At 37.7% G+C, this 22987-nt stretch overlaps 1 protein-coding gene across 9 annotated transcripts in view; it reads left to right on the top strand.

Moving 5' to 3' along the window:
- RASAL2 (RAS protein activator like 2) overlaps nucleotides 1-22987 on the top strand; it is a 246775-nt gene that overhangs the window by 167922 nt on the left and 55866 nt on the right. For 7 of the 9 annotated variants that reach the window (XM_039881390.1, XM_039881393.1, XM_039881400.1 and 4 more), the window contains one exon: nucleotides 6696-6802. In XM_039881390.1, coding sequence (XP_039737324.1) covers nucleotides 6696-6802 — 107 coding nt within the window. The remainder of the gene's footprint in view (nucleotides 1-6695; nucleotides 6803-22987) is intronic. The other 2 variants (XM_039881391.1, XM_039881399.1) reach the window with 1 other exon arrangement.

Here is a 22987-nt window from a genome sequence, read left to right as displayed (position 1 = left end):
ACCTCCCCCACCAGAGCTGCTGAGCTTCCACTGACAGACACAGCATTCTCACCCCGACCCATACTTTACATTAGGCTTCATTTTTGCTATTGTGTATTCTGTGAGGTTGGGCAAATAGCAAATGACACATATCCGTCAGTATAGTATCACACAGAGTATTTTCACTGCCCTAAAAATCCACTGAGATCCGCCTATTTATCCTACCCCTAAGGGCAACTTACTTTTTCGGGGGCCTTCTTGACACTTTTTTTATTCAAAGAATCAATAGTACTTATTCTTTATAGCTTGTTTCTTATTTCATGCAAGTTTTCTCACCATTACATTAAGCAAGTACCTTTTCCCCTCTTCATCCCATCACCTCACCTTTCTTTGTTTCTTGACTAGAATATTCCTGTCAGCATCAGCGTTCGAGGATCCAGAGTTTTCTCTGATGGGCTTTGTTTGCAGTAAATTATTGCTCAAAGAGTATGATTTAATTCTCTTTAAAATATGAAGAATTGTGTGCCTATCGTTAAAGTTCTTCGAGTTATTTTTAGAAAGAGTCTCCGAGATTATTTATCTTATTTTTTCTGCATTACAGCCTGTTATACAAAACACAAGAAGAACAGGTGGCACACTTGGTGTTTTAACCTCACAGGCTCTAGACCCAAGCCTCATGTGTTCCTGTCCCCATTCTGCCCTTTATCAGTTTGGCAAATATGAGCAGTGTGATAAAACCTCTCCTGTTTCTTTATCTGTAAAATGGGGGCGATAATCCTAGTTCCAGAAAATCGTTGTGAAGATTAAAGAGAGAACTCATATAAAACACTTAGTGTGTAATAAGGAAAAATAAATGGTAGTTTGGTGTCGTAGTTATCCTTGTTATGTTTTTATCATTGTTACTAAGATCCTCGGTTGTTATCACTAAGACCCAGAGATATGCCTTATAGTTGAAACTTAAGATACGTGGAAATACCCCTGAGCTGTTTTCTTAGCCTTTCTGGTTCAGAGAGTTATTTGCACTAAAACTGTTCTCAACCGACCCACCCAGTATTATTAGCCTAAGCTGAAGAAGTGGAGTTCTTGTGGGTGTCCGGATTCCTTGACCAGAGAGAAATCTGTTCTCCTATTATATTAGCAAGGAGAAATTTAAAAGAATAATAATTATAACAGAATAAATTTGTTGAAGAAGAGGTGGGGAGACTGGATAGCTGTACTTTCTGAGAATTCGCATCTCTGTACTTAGCACCAATTTGTACGTATTGAAGTAAGTGTCTGGGGCGTGCAAACTTGAAAGGACTGATTGTGTGAGTGAAGTACTGCATTCTAAGTGATACAAACTGGATGAATTAAAGTGGCTCTGGGGATCAGTTTTTCAGAGCATCCGTTGGTAGTGGCTGTCAGTGCACAGGCTTCAAAGCACTAACAGTGGGATACAGCAGAAAACCGTCCCACAGAAAATGAGATGGATGAAATCTGTAAAATGCCCAGGTGCTAAAGTGTTAGAAACTTCTCTTTGCTCTTGTCCCTTGTCCTTTATAAAACTGTTCGCCACCTACATCTTTGAGTTTCCATTACGTCTAGGAGTCTTCCAACAAAAAGTATGAGAATTCATTTTCATGAAGCCTTTTTTTCATGTTTTACTATTTGTTATGAAAGTCCCTCTTTACTGACGAGGTAAAAACCCATTTCCTAATACTGTTCCTTCCTTATTCTGTTCCTTAAACGTCTTTTGTGCCTCCTATGGAAGAAAAATTCTCCTAGTTTAGAATTCCCAGCATGGAGAGCTAAGTTATACGCTTATTTCACTCATTAATTACTTGAGCCACTGCCTTATTATATCCTATTTATATTGTCATCATTTGCACAGTCTAAGGGAAAATACAGGGTAGTGAGGTCAATTCATTCACAGCAACACTATACACTAAAATTTCTGTGACTTGAATGGGTTCACAAACTGTTTGGTGTGCATTCAATTTTCTATCATGTTGTGTTGAAATGTTATTGATTTTTAAAAAGGTTTTTGAAGTGAACTGAAAAATTCCCCTTTTAAGAATATGAGAACACTAGTTTCCTAATATAATATCAAAAATATTAAAGGGGCTTGTGAATAATCATAATTGACAGAACATTCACATTCATTTATGTTTTATAATTCTGTACACAGAATTACTAGGAGAATTGGCTTGGGTTGCTATTCGTGTGAAATATTTAGACATACTATCTATGCCAAACTGACTGCATCTGTGAACATGTAATGTTTTTCTGGTCTGTCATAACTAGGGAATTTAGCTGTGAGAAGGATATTTTGGTTCCTTACATCACTGTCCACCAAATTAAAACTTTATAAATACCTTTCTATGTTTTTTTCATCTTTCATGTTGAATTTTCTGAAACTACTTTCACGTCGATAAGGTTATTCCCTTCTTTTAAGTTTGCCCGTGTGCTCATCCAAGAAGGTAATAATTGCTACCACCTCAATGGCTATCTCAAGGATTAAGACAGCTCTTAGACCCAGTGCCTAGCACATAAGACACTCAATATTGGCTAAAATTAGCATAAAATATGTGATTGAATAAAAAGTAAATATAGTTGATGCTTATAGATGTCTGGCCATAATGATGTTATATAAGATACCTTTCTCACTTGATGTTTTCAGAGGGTTTTAGAACCTCTCAGTTAAACATTTACGTATATCAAACATAAGTGGTAAATATTTCCCTTTACTCTCTTTCCAAACATAATGTTCCAGAATTATTTCAGTCACATTCATTATTTAAAATCTGAAAGTAATTAAGAAAGTATCAGTAAGCATATGTCCACCAGGATTCTGCGTGATTTGTACCTTTTGGTGACGTGTAGTTCACCAGGTGGCTTTCTTTCAGAGTGACAAGCTCAAGTCCTTACATGTAGGCGTACGAGCTACAAATAGTAGCCATCTGCCCCCGCTCACTGACGCCAGCCCCACCGGCCTCCCCGCTGCACTTTACCCAGAGGCTTTGTCTAGGCTCCCCGCTGCCTGCAGGGTCCTCCCTGATAAGACTCCAAGGCGGACCCCCGTCTTTCTTCAAATGCTGACTCTCACGAACCTGTTCACTGTGCCCTCCATAGGAGAATCCCGGTACCTCCTCATCTCCTTTACACCGTCATACTTCTTTCCCTCCCTGAAACACTTTTTGACATTTGCTTCCTGATAAGTGAACGGAAGGCTGGGAGCACACTGTTAGGTTCCGAAGGCAGAGGTTGAGTTGTTTGTTGAACAGGCATCTTCTCCACCAAAAGTGCCTTTGCCCCTATAATTATCCAGTTGTCAAATTCTTCGCCACACTTTTCAAAGAAAGCATATTGGCATAAAGGAAAATGTATATGTTGAGGAAATGATGTTCTAATACCACACTTCGGGTTTAGAGAGCCCCTTTCTTCCAAAATGCTAACTTTGCATCAAAGCATATGAGCTCATTCATCTCGTCTTCATCTCTGGTTGGTCCGAACAGCCCAGTTCATTCGCGAAGCCCAGGGCAGGAAAGGTGGAGTGGCTCACACAGGTCGCACAGATAGATGGTAGTGCTGCTAAGAAAAGCAGCCAGATGTTCTCTTAGCTTCATACGTCATTGTCTGCGGAGCTGGACTGGAGGTTAGCCCTCATTACTATAAGTTGTCTCCTCATCTCATCAGTCACGTTTCTCCATCAGTTCATACCCAGTGGCAAAGGAAACGAAGAGATAAATGTAAAACTTACCCAGGCTTTTTATAACTTTTTTGCCTTTCAATCTAAAGATGAAAAATATTTTTAGGCGATGAGAAAGTGAACAAAACAGTTTCAGGCCTTTATCTACAGAAACAATACGAATGTGTCTTCTCAGTCTTAGAGGATGAGCAAATTTTAATATGACTGTAATTAAATATTGTGACTATGAAAGGAATGTTAATTTTTTACAGCAGGTGAAAATAATGTGACAATATATGGCACTAGCACAGTGGGGGCAGAGCTAATCTGAGCCTACCAGAACCACTGTAGATTTCCCTTTCTGCTTGGAGACCTGAAGTTCAGGGCGGCTGGTCCGTTTTAACACGCGGGCCTGCCGGAGACCAGCCCAGCAGGTTATTAATCCTGCTCGTGCTGACGCCGCTGCCCTGTTTTTAAGTGGACGTTGGTTCTCGGGGTATATATTCTTCTCTCAGCTCAGTTATGAATCTTCAGAGAACTAAAGACCTTGGAAATTCAAAGGCCTTCTTTGCGGCGTTGCTTTGTGGGGCACCGACTTCTCCCTCTTCTGTGAGCTCACTTTAATTTACCTCGTACCCTTTCCTTCCCCTCTTTAGTAGCAATCGTTCAAACGTCAAGAATAATTTATTTTTTTTCTTTTTGAACCCAGTAACATTCTTTAAGCTACATCAGAGTTGTGGGTTTGGGGTTTTTTTTTCCCCATGATACAGAAAGAGAATCTAAAAGCAAAAAAAAAAAAAATAGTACAACAAATACTGTATTTGTTAGTGTTTGAAAAGGGGTGGTTGCTCATTTTAGCCAATATAATTTCCACATAGTTAAAAGCATTGGCATATATTTGATTAATGAGTTCATTTGCCTGAAAACTAAAATTAGATGTTTGGAAGAAAGTGAGGAAATAAGTTTTCATCTTTTTCCTTAGCCAGAACATTGTAAATTAAGGAAAACTGTTTACTAGGTCATTCGAATGGAACTTCTTTTTCTCCCAGTTTGGTTTCTCTAGCAATTGTTCAGAGATTAAAATACATTTTATTGTAATATTCAGTCTCCTAGACTTTGTAATTATAGATAATTATCAGAGGAAAGATGAGATGATCTTCTGCCTTCTCCAGCCCCCTTGCCCACCTGCCTGTCCCCCACACACACTTGCCTAACTTGGATAATCACTCTTTGAAGTCACGCTCCTGAAGTCTGAAGTTCTTGTTCAGTGTCCTTTGACGAACCGATTTGTTTAAATTCAGTGCTTTGTGCCATTCCCACGAATTTTAGCTAATTACACTGCCATTTTTTAGAAATGTGCACTAGAAGTCATGTGTGCCTAATTCTGAAAATGGCTTTGTACATTAAGGCTCATTTAACCACTGATGGTTAGCGAGAAGTTGAGAGACTTACAGTTATTGGTCATAATTTTAAAACACGGTAATAGCGTGGAACTTCGTTGTATTGCAGGCATATAAGATGCTATATTGTCAACCTCTCAGTTATTAGGAATGTTGCAGTTTGGTTTATGTCTTACTAGTCAAGATGTCACAGAGAAGATAGATGTTTAGCCATGGAAAGAAAGCCAGTGTCCAACGTGCAGACGGTACCAGGGCAGGCGCTTCCCGTTGGATTTTCATAGGAGGGACTGATTTGTGTGAATTACCGGGTCTGTGTAAAATGGTGTCCTTTTGGCACCGGCTGAATATAAATTTCAGTAAATGTTTTTTCTTGCTGCAGATTAGTGTAATACAGTGAAATTTTCTGTAACTGAGGGGAGGCAGTGGTTGGGCGTCTGCTAATAGCCTGAAAGTAACTAATGAGGATGTGCAGTGGGAGCGATTGATTGAATAGCTGCAGTCCCGTGTGTTTCTTTCTTGCTTGTTCTCTCTGCAAGCTGTAGAGAGGGAGGGGGAAGAGCAAGACACGGGGAGGGAGCGAGAGAAAAGACGCTTTCTCTTAAGTGGAAGTAGCACGGATCCCAGGGGCCAGGAGGCCAGAAATGGAAGTTTAAACTGCATCTGTCTTTTAAAGAGAGAACAGCAGGAAGCAAAATGTCAGTCTCCGGAGTCACGATTTACTCCTTGTTTTTTAAGATCTGGAAGATAACACAGAATACTTTTTTTAGGATGTATTTTTTTTTTCTTGTCCATGTTGAGATTATCTAATGTTATCTGAGAAGCTGGATTCCTAAATGTCTGTCAGTTGAAGTGGAGATGGGAAGCAGTTGTGATAAAGGTATAATATGTATATATCTGTCATCTGTGTGTGCGTGTGTGTATGTGCATATATATGCATATATATCACTGTGAAAAAAATTTAAATGTAACCTTAATATCGTGTATAGTAATTACATTGGAGATGGCCACATTAGGTGCAAAATCTGACGCTTGTTAGGTAGTTCAAACAGATTTAGGATTCCAGAGTAAGATCTTAGTAAGGTCATATTGCCAGAGCAAGGAGAAGCTGATCTATTTTTAAATCTGCATAAGCATATATGTTATTTTCTCCTGGCAGCAGCTTTCCGTCTTCTCATGGCCCTTTGGTTGCAGTCTGGTAAATCATCTTATCTGCACAGAACTGAACTTTGACCTTTTTGCAAACACCATCAAATCATGTGCATACTAGACTATATTTTGTTCACAGAAATATCGGAAATTTCATTGGATTCTGTTAACTCCTATATTGCTCGCAAATAGAGAAGTAGAGTCGTACACTGTGAGATGCAAATATTAAGTGAACTTATAGATATTAAACAGCTCAGAGGAAATTACTTTTTATATGTGCACAGATAAAGACATAAGCTGTCACACTACAGCAGATTCTTAACTGTGTCTTGATAGTTCAAACACAACAGAGATAAAGAGACAAATTATGTGGATACAGAATGTAATACACCTTTAAAGCAAACTGATCTTTTTTGTGGAGAAGAAGAAAACAATAATTTTATGATTTAGTGAAAGGTTTTTAAATTGGGGTTTTTAAGGGATTTTTTTTCCTTCTCTTCCAGAAGTGCCGGCAGAAAGGTCCCCCCGCAGACGGAGCATCTCAGGGACCAGCACATCAGAGAAGCCCAACTCCATGGACACTGCAAACACCTCACCCTTCAAAGTACCAGTAAGTGTTTCTTTTCTCTTCTCTAAAAGAATATTTTACTTCTTTCCTCTTAGAGACAGTTACTAAGGAATCAGAACATTTTGCTCTTCAAGAATTTCTTTACAATACTTAGATTAAAGGACAGAGTTATCAACTTGCATAGATTAACTGTGCTTAATGTTCACTACTTTCAGTACAAAGTTTATTAGGTCTTAGGGAATATTATTTTTATTTGTGGGGTATTTCCAAAATCTATAACTAAGTACATTAAATTCAAATTCCTCTGAACCGTAGAATGCAAATCTTTACAGGATGCCCCTTTATCAAGATACTAGCCAAAACCTATCACAGTTCTGTAAAGTTGCTGGTGGGATTTTTTTTTTTTTTTTAAGGATATGGGATATGATTTTTTTCCCCCAGAGCTGGAACATAATTAGAGAGTAATGACAATCATATAGTTGCAGAGCAAATCATCAGAGAATTGTACAGTTGCGAGTTCTAATCTTGAAATCTGGCCTATGCTTTGCTTAAGTCATCTTTTAGATGACCATTTAAGTGCTGAAGAAATACCCTGGAGGAAATATCCCAGATTAAGATACTCCTCAAACTGACTAGGCTGTACCGAGACTCGATATTAAATTCAGAGCGGTGCTGAGAGAGAAAGACCTTACGTGACCAGGTGTCCGCTGACCACCAGTTGCAGGCCTGGTTTGGACCTTCTGCTGTATCTCTGAGTAATCCAAGTTTTAGTTCATCCATTTTCTTTGTTTATTGAATGAGAAATATACTTACTTTGCAATCATATCATTTTATTAAAAATTCATTGTTTTAAACTTGAAAAAATTCTTTCATGAAGTTGGTCATTATTGTAAGTAACAATGATAAATAAAGATAAAGTAGAAATAGACTTTCCTATGGGGAAAAAAAGAGATTTTTATCTTTTAATTCAGCCAAGTTAATATGTTGTATTCTTTATTTATTCCAATACTACTTTTTTTAAGTTGGGATGACCTTTGGAGTATAACTGATATTTTGAGATATGTAAGTAGGCACTCATTTGTAAGTTAACCAAAATGAATGTTTTATTTTGGATTAACTCTGAGAAGCAAGATTTCTCCTTACTGTATCCCAGTGCCTTGTAGAGTTTACAGATATCTCTTACCGTGACCTTTCAAATTTTTATATATGTTCTCATTTTTAAAGATCATAAGCTAATGTTGGATTAATAATCAAATTATGACAGGAATTTTTAAATATCAGGTTTCATGCCTTTTACTAAATTTCTCTGTTCCATAGACATAGCTGCCTATTTTCAAACAATTCTTTCATGAGTGAAAAAAAGTATTTTTTCTTCTCCCCTCTCCTTGTTTTCCTGATGAAACGGAGATCAAATATACTGAAACTAACTGTCCACGTACAGAGTTTGGCAAAAAGAGATTGAGTTGGAATTTGAAGTTTTCGTACCAACACGCTAGAATAGAATGATGAATTTTTAAATTTTTTTAAGTCGATAACTGAAGAAGAATATTTCTCTGCAATATGGTACCATTGAAGTACTTCCTAAATTAAATCTGCAGCTCATGGCTGGGCTTTTAAAATTTGCATTAATTAGAAACAACAGTTTTCACTTATATTTAAACAACATGTTGGCAGCTAATTTGGGGTCTGCCTTAATAATAAGACTGATTATTCTTGAGTAAAAGTGATAAACCGATGATGCATATACATGAAGGCTAGCACTGCTTACAACCACTCACTCGGTCTTAGTCTCCTGCCAATCTCAGCCACCTCATGGGTTTAGAAAAACTGAGGGAAGGAAGAGCCCTTTGACTAGTACATTGCAGTCACAGAGCCAGTGCACTTAGCTCTCTAGGAGAATTTAACCATTCATAAGCCCTTACCTAGACAGTTACTTGAAAAATAACCATCAGAACACACTGGTTGCAGAGTCATAAAACAATCTGAATCCACTTAAGGTAAAGGCAGATAGCCTCACATTTATCAATAGCCCTTAAGGGTACCACCGTATTACAGGATGGATGGTGCATAGTGCAGTAATTGACATTGATAATGATCCTGAATCATCCAGAAAAAGTGAAGTTCTATTTGTTATGCTGGGCTTTTTTTTTGAAGTGGAACTGTTTAATATTGTGTGATATATATCTATCCATCAAGAATATTTAAAATCTTGAAGATGTGCGATGCTTATAAAACTTGTTATAAGAAAAATGTGGTTTGTGAAGTACCTCATTCCTTGATAATGCTGGATAAATAATTCATATTCTTTTAAGAGAAACCATAATATGCTGGCTAAATGAAGCACTGCAGTACTTGGATGTTTGTGGAAGTATAATGTATTTTTTAAATTTCCATGTAATACCAATAGCTAATGTAACTTAAATCACTTAAATGTTTTGCCAGTAAGAAGTATGTGTAGTTTTCAAACCGGCACAAAGTACTTTTGTAATTAATATCACAACAGACTCTCTGAGTATGGGAAAACAGTACAAAAAGGAACCAAACTTTGAGATACTTAACTTTAAGTTACTTACACTGTACCTCAGAGGTCATTTCCATGATACGAAGGGGCAGAAGTGAGATTTAAGCACAAGGACTCGTGGTTCTAGGGTTCGGGTGTCTTTACTGTGGTGAACATGAGGTTCACCACTCATCAGGTGGACTCAAACAGGAGCCAGGAGTGGCCTCTCCACACCAGCCTTATTCTTCCCAGCTCCATTTGCAGGCTTACTAAGAGCAGCGGACATAGATTTTAGCACGCTTCATCTGAGATTATTGACAATGACACACCCATTGAATGCTTACTTTGGGCGAAGTATTCACCAGTTACTGATTCACCAATTATTGATACTTTCTTGGCACTATACTTGGAACTGGGGAAACAGAAATAAACACGGCAGAATTTTCCACTCCCAGAGAACTTATAGTCTAGTAGCAAGGGACAGAAAAATAATCAGATTCATAAGTAGCGAGCATGGTGACACAGGTTTTTAACAATGCGCCGTGTAAGCTAAGGCTTTGCCTAGGAGCCAGGATTTGAGCTGAGTTCCAAAGGCTAAATGCAAATAATTGACAAGGAAAGAAGAGTATTCCAGGCTGAGGAAACAGCGTTTTGGAAAGACACGCTTCATAAGGTGACTGATGCTTCCAGAGAATATGGAACAGGTTCAGTGGGGCAGGAATCAAAAAGCATGTAGGCAAAAATGGCAAGAGAGAAGGCTGGGAAGGTAGGTTGAGACAAGACTATTAGTGGGTTTGTTTGTCAGACCTAACTTAAAGTTGCTGGCTGCTAACGTATCAGAGATTAGTTTATTGAAATATTTGTCTTGGCTCAAAAGCTACACCAAGTTGGATAAATACAATGAAGTATTGGTAAATTACTTGACTTCCGCAGGTGACTCTTTTTCTTCCTGCCATCACTTAGGGTAATAGGTGAGGGGCTACCATTCAGTAGACGGCCAATGCAGCACTCACCTCGCTATCAGCTGGCATTGCAGAAGGTTCTAGAGTAGTGATGAGCCTTACGGAGATCCAGGAAAAGAAGCCAGTGCTAAGAGGTGCTTGTATCCTGCTGACAGCCTCTGGGTAAGGCAGAAAGGAGCCAAGAACTAACGGCAGCGGTGAGCCCAAAGCAGGGGAGCCCAAAACCGTTCGTATATCGTCCTCATTCCCCCAAATTTATATTTTTAAAAACTTAAACTGGATAACTAGTATAGCAGTACGTTCATGCACGTTCCTTACTTAGTCTAAGCCATCTTTAAGCAGGTAGTAGACAGCAGAGTCAGTAAATTTAAAAATAATGACATAAGAAATGCAAGAGGAAACTTATACAGCCACTGAACCTACAGTTGAAGGCAAGGACTTGGTTTTTAAAAATGTTTAAATATATTTGTACTTTAATCATAGCCATAACAAAAAGGAGAGCTCTGCAGGATAGTTTTTTTATTCTTCCCCCACTCTCATTCCATATTTCTTTACCTTAACTCCAATTGCAGTCACAGTTGATTCCTGAACAATGTGAGGGTTAGGGGAGCCTATAGCCCCTGCAGTTGAAAATTTACATGTAACTTAAGTCTGCCCTCAGCATATGCAGGTCCCCAACTGAGATCAAAAATAGTATTCGTTTGTAGATCTGTGTCCTTCATTAGACAATGAATATCTTTTCTACTCATCTTTGTTGCTATGCCAGTGCCTAACACAGTATCTTGCACATAGTAAACACCTAACAAATAATTGTGAATGGATAAAATATGCGTGAATGATTGAAGGACCAGAATCAAGTATCTCTCATGCTTATTCTCTCGGTATTACTGGTGATGTTTCTAGTCAAATGGAATACCAAATCATTTATTTAATAAACAGTAAGAGATCATTTGGAATAAATGAATGTGCCTGTGCAGAATAGTTATATTTTTTTTTTGCAGATCTGAGTTTGGACTGCTAGATTCTTCAAGAACAATTTTAGTCATTTGAATAGTTTTTGCTTCTTTTGAATATTCTGTTTTCCATTATTTTCTTTAAGATCCTGCTGAACTTTTTACCTTTGTCATATTTGTGTTTTCCTTTAAATAAGACATCCATTCTATTTTATACATTGTTAAAACTACATTTAAATGATATTACAGGGGTTATAAGGAAGACATAAAGAAACTAACGAAAAGTTATCCATGTACTTAAATTTAATTCGGAAAAATGATCACATCTTGTAATTGCGTGTATTTGTTTCACATTGCCTGAGTTTGGGGGACAGCCTTCTTTCTTCAGTATCCTATTTATAAAGTGGCTATTGATAGTTATGATTTTTGTATCACTGCTCCTTAGACGATGCCGTCAGTTTAGATTTGGCTAACAGAAAGCTGCTTGTGTTCTAGGCCAGGTGTTCGGCTCAGTGTTCTCATTTCCATAACACAATGGTCTGAGTCGGCCTTCCATGTGAACGTTAGCACAATGCAGTCACAGCTGCTTCATTTGTATTAGCTTTGCGCTTGGCTCTGAAAGAATTCAGGCGCTAAAATATATGCCAAGACAACCAGAAAGCATCGCCGAATTAAAGCAATAGCTGATTGTTTCTGTGTAACCCTCCCTGTGTTCTTATCACAGTGACACCTGAGCATCCTCAATCAGCTATATGTACTAGATACAAAAGGCTGTCAAAAGATTAAATCTTTGCATAGTTTTTAGAAAGTAAAGCAAAGCTTTGGAACAATAAATGTTGACTAAGTTAAATTCCTGTATAAAAGGAAAGGTTACATCCTTTCTCAAGTATCAATATATCAGGCCCAACTGCAATTGGTCTCTGTTTTGAACAGAATCCTCAGTAAGATCAATAAGATCCTCAATAAAGTCTTTGTTTTTCCATGTTAAAAAAGACACAGAAGGCTTCATGCACACTTAATAAAGACCAGAAAGTGTTCATTATCCAAACCAGTGGTTTTCAGCTCTGGCTATACCTAAAAATCACCTACAGAACTTCAAAAAAATAAATAAATACTAATGCCTGTGCCCCACTTCAGACCAGTTGAATCAGAATCTCTGGACTAGAACCTAATCTTCTGTATTTTGTTTAAAACTTGCCAGAAGATTCTAACATGCAGCCAGGGTTGAGAACTATTTGTCTAAATGATTGGTTGAAATATTAGGAGCTCTTTTTAGTCCGTGTCTTCCCATAGACATCAGTGCTTTCTTTTGTACCTTCAAGTCCGGAATAAGAAACTGAGAAAATAAGTGACATTTGCTCTGTGGCCTGCTACTGCTCACAAACAAATGGCTGCATTGTACATTAGTTGCCCTTCTAAGTGTTTGCCACAGTCAATTCAGATGACCAGTCTATATTTACAAAGTGCTTACTTTATTGTTGCTTGGTGGCCTCTGACCAGCCTAAGAATCTCAGCCTTAGGGGTGAAATAATAAATTTGAATTCATAGTAGCCAAGCTACAATTTATTTCAGTTTTCGTATTCTCATTGCTCCTGTATTCTGGGACACTTGAAGTTCTGTCCTAGACTGCTCGAATATACTAGATCCATCTTTCATCCTGCTCTTTACTGACCATCTTCGTGAAATTAAAATCCATAATAGGATCACCCTGCAGATACCTCTTTTAAGAAAGGGTACATTTATATTTGTCTATGCATGAATATATAATATATGAATCTATATTCATATTATATGTCTTTCAAAATATTACTACCAGAAGTAAAAATAATGTAATAAACATAGGGATGTGAAAAAAGTTATAGTCTGAAGATATTAAATATTAACTATACAGACCTTTAAATAAATTATTTTGTAATCAGAATGGGTGGAATTTCAAGTCTTTTAATGAAAAACATCCCAGGAAATATAACATTTGGAGCAGAGAAAAAAGGAATAAGATTAGATATGACCCCTCAAGGGGGATAAAGGAGATGGCAAATGTCTGGAGGAAAATACTTGGCAGGGAATATTGCCAAGATTCTAAACTTGAAAGAATCAGAGAAAGATGGAAACCCTCAATCTATGGTTATTCCTAGAAACAGGTTGGTAGCAGTGCCAACTAGTGGCGATTCCAACTTACCGTGCCCCAGACATGAGGGCTGTGTGAGAGGGGACAAGATGAGCTCACTTAGAGCTTGTTGTTACGGATAGTGTACTATTAGCCCCTCTTCTTCAAAGCACAGATATGTTTCTTCTGCTTTAAGGGGCAAGTGGAGGCTAGACACCTTTCATTTCACAGTTGGAGATCAACATGTTGAAGGGATAATGCCTGCTTAAGGGAGCATGTAATTAGCCACGAGGTATCGCTGAAATCAGATGCTCTCCTCTTTCACAAAGGTTAGGAAGCTAGAGATATAGAAAGGAAACCTTGCCAACTTCTTGATTTTGCTAGGATTAGCTGTCCAGAAAGGTATTTTTGTATTTTTCAGCTCTACCTATACTCAGCAAGGTACAAGCATTGCTGGTAAATGGTATTACCTGTGAGGTGCCTTCCCGCCCCCGGGCCCTTGATATTTCTACAACCAGTGCCAGTCCCATTCCTCTGGATTTTTAAATGTTTCATTTTTTTTGTATTAGCCATCTACTAATTGCATTTTAAATGAACTTCATTCCAAGGAGATCCTTTGATTAAAATATCACCACGAAATGTGTTGTCCGACTGTTGAGTAGCTATGAAAAGAAAAGGCTCCAAAAGGATTTCAATAGACATTTCTCCAAAGAAGACATATCAATGGTCAATATGACTGTGTCAAGATGCTCAACATCATGAGTCACTGGGGAAATGCATATCAAAACCACAGTGAGATACCTGTTTGTACACACTAGGATGCCATAATCAAAAGGAAGACAATAGTAACTGTTGGCAAGGATGTGGAAAAATTGGAACCTTCATGTGTTGCTGGAGGGAATGTAAAATGGTGCAGACACTATAAAAACAGATTGCTAGTTCCTCAAAAGGTTAAATGTAGAGTTGCCACATGACCTAGCTATTCTACTAAGTATATATACAAAAAAAAAAAAAAAAAAAAAAAAAAAAAACTTGAAAACATGTTCTCGCACAAAATCTTGTACATGAATGTTTATAGCAGTATTATTTGTCATAGCCAAAAAGTAGACAACCCAAATATCGGCCAAAGGATGGATGTACAAAATGTGGTCTGTCCATACAATGGAGTATTATTACACAACAAAAAGAGTGAAATACTGATAACGTTGCTAAAACATGGATGAACCTTGAAAACGTGCTGAATGAATGAAGCTAGACACAACAGGCCATATATTGTGTGATTCTATTTATATGAAATGTCCAGAATAGGCAAATCCATAGAGAAAGAAAATAGATTAGTGGTTACCAGAGGTTGGCTGCTAGTAGGTACAGGATATCTTTTGAGAGTGACGAAAGTGTTCTGAATTTAGACTGTGGTAACAGTTTACAACTTTATGAATACAGAACAACCATTAAATTTCATACTTTAAAAGAGGGAATTTGATGGCATGTGAATTATATCTCAATAAAGCTGGTGTTTTAAAAATTGGAGAAAAAATAGAAGATATCTAAATACTTCTTACTAGTGATTACAAGTCGAAATGATAATATTGTGGATATATTGGGTTAAATGAAATGTATTTGGGGAGGAAAAACAACAAAATACATTTCATCATGTATTGGCTGCTTGTTTTCTACAGGTTTTTTTAGATGCTCACTACTGATACTTTGCATATTTGCATTTTTATGCAAACTACCATAATTTTGCCTGTTATGAGGAACATAGTTTCATACATTTTTAGTTACGCATATAGACATATGCATGACATTTGGTTTTAAAAGAAAAGCAAATTATGGCAGTCATATATACACATATACATGAAATATTTTTTAATTTTTGCAAATATTCCCATCTGAAGTGTTATTCACATCTAGTGTACTTTATAATTTCTTTCATAAGTTCATGTCTATTAAACTGCTTAATCTTTTTCATTATGTGTACAGTTCACCTCTGCTTCTGCATTCTTGTAAGGTATTTGATATGTGGGCTGGTTTAATGGGATAATGCTGAGATTTTCATCATAGAAGGATATTTTCATTATTGTATAGCAGTGAAATTAATGATTAACATCAGGAAATACAAAGCGATGCTGTTTTGGAGAATCTTCTAAACAGTCCTCTGTATTCTACTAACACTTAGTTCTGACGTCCCATAGTCATTGATATTCAGCTCTCTCCAAACCGTATTCACGTAGGTTTTCCCCAAAAACTGTTTTCTCTCTGAATTTCTAACTTGGTAATACTACAAAGTTCTGCACTCCCCAGAGTCAAAAACCTAAAAGCCGTAGTATTCTGTTCTCTTTCCTCCCAGATGCAGCCATCAGATCTTCCTTGCCACTCTTCAGAGTCATCCATTCCCTCTTTCCCAGCCCCACTCAGTCTTCTTGTTCTTCCCCTGAACCAACGCCATGCTGGGCTTCGTGACCATGAGACCAATGCAGTGCGCAGAGTCTCCACTCAGAAAGCCCCTGGGCATGGAGTTTAATACTCTGGGGTTGCCATCTCAGAATTCTCAGTGACTCATCTTTGGATTTCTATTTCATAAGAAAGTCCAGTGGGACAATTAGCATGTGCAGGGACTTGGAGCCATTGCACAGTCCCACCTCCCAGTGCCTCCCTGCGATGGATTCTGCCCTGCCCACATCCCTGACCCTGGACGCCAGCCAGCCTCCCCTTCTCGTCCTCACCCACCCACAGCTGTCACTGTCTGACCCTGGTGAGGGTGTGTGCACAAGCATAAGAAAGATAAGGGCTGGGCTATGCACCCTGTGGCGTCTCAGAGAAGGGCTTGGCGGTGTCATCCTTGCCTGTCAGCTTCACTGGTGTCTGGCAGGCGATCAGGGGACACACCTCGGCGTCTTGCCCATCCCCAATCCAGGTACCTAGTGACTTGCAGGGATGGCCATGGAAAGGGAAAAAGACTGGCTCAACTTCCCTGCCCTGGGCCAAGGCGTGGCACGTGGATTTAGTGGCCGGGGAGGGGCAGCCTGGCAGCCAGTGGGCCACCCACCTTCTGCATTGTGGGCTGGGACCCTAGTATGAAGGTCTACACTTGCTTTGGTGCCCAAGAGAGCATGACATTAAAGGACAACTTTAAAATACCATGGCAGCTGGAGATAGAGACCGCTGAAGAAAGGAAAGTTTTCTATTTTAGTACCTTTAATGGCACTTTTTGCTATTTTTGGAACAAGAGCCCTCGTATTTTGTACTGAGCCCCTCTAAATATGTAGCTGGTCGCATCTAGTACAGTAGAGACTTTAATTCATCTCCTGGCCTCCAGTTCCTCCCTCATCCGTTTTAACCTTCACACTGCTGCCAGACTGGTCTCTTTAAAATCTAGACCTGGTCATCACTTTGACTTTCCTTTGCTTAAAGTGTTTTATTAGCTCTCCGCGGCCCCACCCCCATGGACAGGACCAAATTTTGTACATTGTATTTGGCTTGCACAGAGGGTTCTTTCCATTCTCGTTCTTTCCTTTCTGTCTTTCCTCATCTAAATGTCTTCAGAGCTAGTTGCCTACAAAAAGCATCAGTCATCAGCTGAAAGCTTTTGACTATAACTCATGTTTTACAATATGATAAAAACCAAAGTTAACTTGGCACAGGAAGTCTTTCATTGCCTAGTTTTTGGCAGCCCATCTAGTCTCATTTTGTAATACCCAATATCCCATCCCCACCAGCTTTCCGAGATTCCAAACTTAGAGTGTTCCAACTTTACCCCAGCCAAATTTTCTCAGATATCTTTGCACATTTCTGTGTTTCCTAAATGCATTCTCATTCTTTAAAACTCAGGTCCAGTGTTTCCTTGAGCTTCTCTGTCCTTCCATTAGAGTGGACAATATTATTGTACTGTTAAGGTCATTATTTATACAGTTGCCTTCCCCAATCTATGATATTCTAGTCGATGGTTTCCAGAATGGGAGGTATATATTTCAGAGGGTACACAGCATAATCCATTTGTGTTGCAGAAAGAAAATAATAAATATTTTATTTTTAAAATTTCTTTTAAAATTTTTGTTATTGAAATATTTTATAGTCATACACCAGAACATTCTTATATTTTATAGGTAAATAATTTTAGGTATGCACACCAGCAATATTTCACTCATTTGATACATGGTCAAGACAATTTAGAGGCCAGTCTTCTAGAGGATCGGGCCTACTATATATCTCATTCATCTTATAACTCTAGCACTGACCTTTCCTTTTTTCTAACCTGTTTATGAAAACTCAATACGTAACTGGTGGTCATGATTACCCAAGGTATTTATAATGAAAGACAGTAACCTCGTATAGCATCTTCATCATTAGTTGATGGTTTTAAATTAATCAGCATTGTGTACTGTTTTTTTTTAAAGGGTCTACATTAATCTGTTAAGTAAAACAGAATTAATGGTGGACAGTATAAAGAAATAAATTTCCTTCTGTGGAAGCCCTGAGAGATGATTGATAGAGTGACTCGCGAAAATTATCTTAGTTTGCTTCTCACTCAAGGAATAATTGGATGTGTAGGAATGGATGTGGTCTGCCTCACAAGTCTTTAAACTTAAATGAAAAACAGATAATACATCTAGCAGAAGTCAAGGTCAAAACTGGGTGATCTGTCCTTCACTACCTAGGCTCATCTCTTATGCAGTCGGTGAGACCACTGTCACTCAGGAGCACTTCTCCATTCAGATCAGGTGCCTGCAAGTGAAAAGGGCTCCGCACTCTTCTGACCACGTGATCTAGGGCCAGTGTCACCTGCCTTTTTAATTCTGCCTGAGTATCAGTACAAGGATTTCATATTTTAGCATTTAAGAATTTGTACCTAGAACAGGCAAAGGGGTGCTAAGAATGTTATTTTTTAAGATATGTTCAGCTAGCATCTTTCTTGTGTGACCAAGAGCAAATTGTTTGACCTCCTCTAAGGCCCATGATGTCTTTTTTGTGATAATGAAATACTACACAAACATTTTAAGATCCTTGGATGTTTGTAAATAAAAGGTACTATATACTAAGGACCAATTTATTAATACTTGGGGGCCTAAATTTATAATGGGGAGAAAAAAACATTTACATGATTAGCAGTCGTGTAATTAGGAAATAGCCTCTAGAAGTTATAGTAATATGCCTAATAAAATCTTTTCCATGACAGACATTAATAAAGAGTAATTATATTGTTTCACTTTGTGCCTTTTGCTCACCACCATTTCCATAATATAGGTTTTAGGTGCCTTGTGTTTCATCAAAGGCAGTAAGAATTTTTTTTTTTTTTAAATAACAAATAAGCTCCAAAGCACACCTCCATCTGTGATCCTGTTATTCTTAGAGTCCTAAAAATGAGAGACGGAGAATTTCAATTAAATTCATCTAGTCCATCTCCCCTGACAATGAGAAAATGTCTTTTACATTATATTACCTGATACGTTTTTCAGGCTTTCATGATAACCTCTGGGAGACTGTCCACTAGACTAATAGACCTCACTTTGGGGGAAAATGTTCTCTTTCTTAGTTTTGACCGATCATTTCTCATTATTGTATCCCTTAAAACCATCTTCCTTGATATTTATACTCTGTGAACTTGAGCAAGATCAGCAGTCTCTGCTAGTCATAAGAAAGTCACCATAGCCCTCATTAGCAGAAACCGAGATGGTCTACAGAGGAAAATATTCCAGATACTAAACACTTCCTCTTTAAAGCGCCAGATTTGGTTTTATCCTAAGAATTCTGACTTTTCCCTCCCCGCTCAGATATAGCAGATATTTTCTCTACTTTCTAGAGTGAATTGGACTTTTCATAATAATTTCGGTTAATTATTGTTAGCATTCTGCAAATATATATTAGTAGCCCACTGTGTGCTAAGCATTGAAGAAATACAGAGATAAAACCTATAGTGTTTGCCTTCAGGAGTTAAGACCCAGTAGGGGATAAAATTGGAATAGAACTAATTATTGGTGGTAAGATAAAGGAAAACAGTAGTATAAACAAAAGGTCTTAGGTAATTAGAAGTTAGGGACTCACTCCTATTATCAAGAATGATTTCTTAAGAAACTGGTATTCAAAATAAATATTGTAGGAACAACTGAGTAGCCATTTGGAAAAAAGACAAAATGGGATGTGTGTCTCACACCTTGCACAAGAATAAACTCTAAATGGATTAGAGATCCGAATGTAAAAGATAAGTAAATAAACCACACAACTACTAGGAGAAAACATAGATGAATTCCTCTTTAATCTTACTGTAGAAAAAAACTTTCTGTAATGGTTACTGAAAAGCCAGAGGCAAAATGTTTTTTAAAAATTCCGTGGCAAAAAAACATAATAACAAAGTTAAAAGACAACCAGCTGAGTAGGAGAAAATATTTACAGCATATAAAGAACTATTAAAAATTGAGAACAAATAACCAAAATACCCATATAGAAAAACTGAAAACAGATGTAACTAGGTCTCAAAAACTATAAAAATTGTCTTGAACATATAAAAACAACGTTCAAACTCACTTATAATCAGAGAAATGCAAATTAAAACAATACAGAGATACCGTGTCACCTTTTAGGCTAGCAAACACTGTAAAGTGTGACAACAAATTCAGCTGGCAAGGCTGTGGGAAACACACTCAGACTTTGCTAGTCGAAATGCACGCGGTTTCTCCAGGGGATTTTGGCAGAGCTACATATGCACTTCCTTTTTGACCCAGCAGTCCACCCTGAAGATACACTTCCGTCAGTTTGAAAATACTTATGCACAAGGTATATCATTGTTTGTAATTGCAAAATATTGGAAATGACCCAAATGCCCGCTCATAAGAAAGTAATTATGTAAAGTGTATGTGGAAGGTAGGATCCTGCCTGTATGAATGTGGACGTGAACAAAACTGACTACGTCTTTGTATCCCAGCTTGTGTTCTTCTATGCCCATAGCTCTGACCTGACTAGCCTCAGCCAGCAGCAGCGCTTCATAGTTAATGATTAGCTGTGTCCTGTAAGCTTACACAGTGTAACCATAAAGATTCTTGTCAGTAAATGGCCAGAATGGCATAGCAACCAAGATTAATATCAAACTGGATTTTGGTGTCAATTCTAAGCAATTATCCATCATAAGACAGCTAGGAGGTGTGGTTCTCGGCATACTGCATTTTTTATCCCTTTGTCTTGTCATTAGTAGTTAAGCTATACTGTAAAATATGTCCTATAACCACTGTCTAGTAGCAGAGAATAATCTGTACAAAGTGCTGGGTCATCTGTCCGCTCCAACCAAATCTTCTGTAAGTAAATTACCCTCCAGTAAATTTTGTTATAATTAACGGAGTTGCCTGCTTCTTTCTTTGGTCTGAAGATACCTTCTCGGTTTGGTGGTTGGTCACTGTACTTTCACTCCACCTTCAGACAGTGCCCCAAGATGTCCACATCCTATTACACAGAATCTGCGAAAATGTTACCTTACAAGGCAAGACACTTTTGCAGATGTGATTAAGGCTGAAAACCTTGAGGTAGGAAGAGTACCCTAGATTATCCACATAGGTCCAATCTAATCATGAGGCCTAAAAAAACTGAGCACCTGTCAGAGAGACGCAGCATCGCTAGCTTTGAAGATGGAGGAAAGAAACTAGGAGCAGAGGAACGGGGGGTGGGCTGTAGAAGCTGGAAAGGGCAGCAGAGTCTCCCCTAGAGCCTTCAGAAAGGGATGCAGCCTGCTGACAGCGTGACTTCAGCCAGGTGAGACCTGCACTGGACTTACAGAACTATACGATAATCAATAGTATTGTTTAAGCCACCACGTTTATGGTAATTTGTTACAGCGGCAGTAGGAAGCTAATACAGTAGGTAAAATTATAAATTAGGCCCGTAATTTCAGTCAGTACAGAACCTCTGTTAATTTCCTACTTTTCATAATTATACTATGGTTACATAAGACATTAACATTAGGGGAAGCTGAGCAAAGGAAAATGCTCTGTACGATTTTTTCAAATTTTCTGTAAATCTAAAATTATTTCAAATATAAAGGAAAAAAACTATCAGGGATTCCTTCCCTTCCCAAGACCCTTCTCCCACTCCAGCTCGTTAACATCCTCTTAAAAGGTTGCCGTTTCTTTCTGCTATTTTTTTGTGAATTTCCAACCAAGCTTTTAACTCAGTGGTTCCCATATCATGTGTCCACGTAAGGACTTGTTCACGATTTGTTGTAAGCAGTTATTCTTAATAGACCCAACCTGGAAACAGTGCAAATGTCCATCAGTTGGCAAATGGATAAACACATTTTGGTATATCTACATAGTATAATAAAAAAGGACACAGCTGATACATGCAATAACACGGCTGAATTCAAAAACAGTATGCTAAGTGAAAGAAGGCTCCATACTGCATAATTCCATTTATGTAACATTCTTGAAAAGTGAAACTATAGGGACAAGTCAGACTTGGTGGTTTCTAGGGGCTGAATCAGGAGGAAGGGATTGACTATTAAAAATTTTATAGTTTGAGGGGTGATAGAAATGTTCTGGGTCTCAGTTGTGGGTGATAGTGTTCATTTGTCAAAATTCATCAAGCTGTATAGCTAAAAATAGTGAGTTTTGCCTTTTCCTCCATAAATCTAATGTTTTTAAAGAAAATACACATTTAAAACAATATATAAAAGTTGAAAGTAAAAGGTTTGAAAAAATTTAACGGGAAGATGATAATCAGAAGAAACCTGACAAACCTGACAACAGTGTTTCTATCAAATGAAATGAATCTCTAAGACAAAAAATATTATTATGGATAGAGAATAAATATCTTTGTCCCCCTAGCAAATCTTAGCGTGTCAGTATGTTGTAACATTATTACAATTATGTGTTATATAGTATAACAGACATATTTTACTTTTATATTTTAATATAATCTAATAATATCAGTATGTTAACATTGTTAGATCTGACTAAAGGGTATGTGTTTAATATGTTAATTTCTATGCTTTGGTATGCTTAAGTTTTATAATAAAAGTTTTACTTTGTTTAATAAAAGAGAATTATTGGATGCTTGTCAAAAATGCAGATCACTGTGCTCCACACTCAGAGATTCTGATTCATCTACTTTGGTCTAGAAAAACAATTCTAATTCATGATAGGACCTTATTTCCCTCTTTGATGCTGAAATTTGCAAAAACAAAACAACACCACTCCTAATTAGAATCCCAAAGCCCCCATCAGGGAGAAGTTGCCCACATGTAAACTGCTTGTTAACAGTAAAGCACTTTGCATCTGTTTGTTGCTTTGTTATTACTGTTACCTACAGTTTCCCTTCCTGCTTGGATTTGCAATGACTGGAAGGTAAACTAAGTAAATAAACTATGACTGGAAAATAGAGTTTAGCATTTTCACTCACCTCTCCTTTTCTTTTTTCCTTGTCAATTTTCTACAATCAGATTTCAGTCAACATTTATTGGACATTTACAGGTTCCTAAGTTACATTAAGAGAGCAAGGAAGGGAATAATTTATATATGACATATCCCTTCTCAGGTAATTACAAGTCATAATAATATGGACTGCTAATAGATACAGAATACACAGAGATTAATTTACCAATTACACTAAAATTAAAAGGCAAGAACTAAAATAGGTCTCACTTGGAGTCCTTTCTAGTTGACAGGGTGGCATTTCCTTATTGTGAGGCATATAACGTTTTAAGGAAGTGCTGTTAAAATTACT

Source organism: Pteropus medius, unplaced genomic scaffold, assembly GCF_902729225.1.
Source record: "Pteropus medius unplaced genomic scaffold, Ma_sr-lr_union100, whole genome shotgun sequence".
In the NCBI taxonomy this organism is placed as follows: Eukaryota; Metazoa; Chordata; class Mammalia; order Chiroptera; family Pteropodidae; genus Pteropus; species Pteropus medius.
The sequence above is the reverse complement of the archived record's forward strand: the minus strand, read 5'-3'. Positions and strand labels throughout refer to the sequence as shown.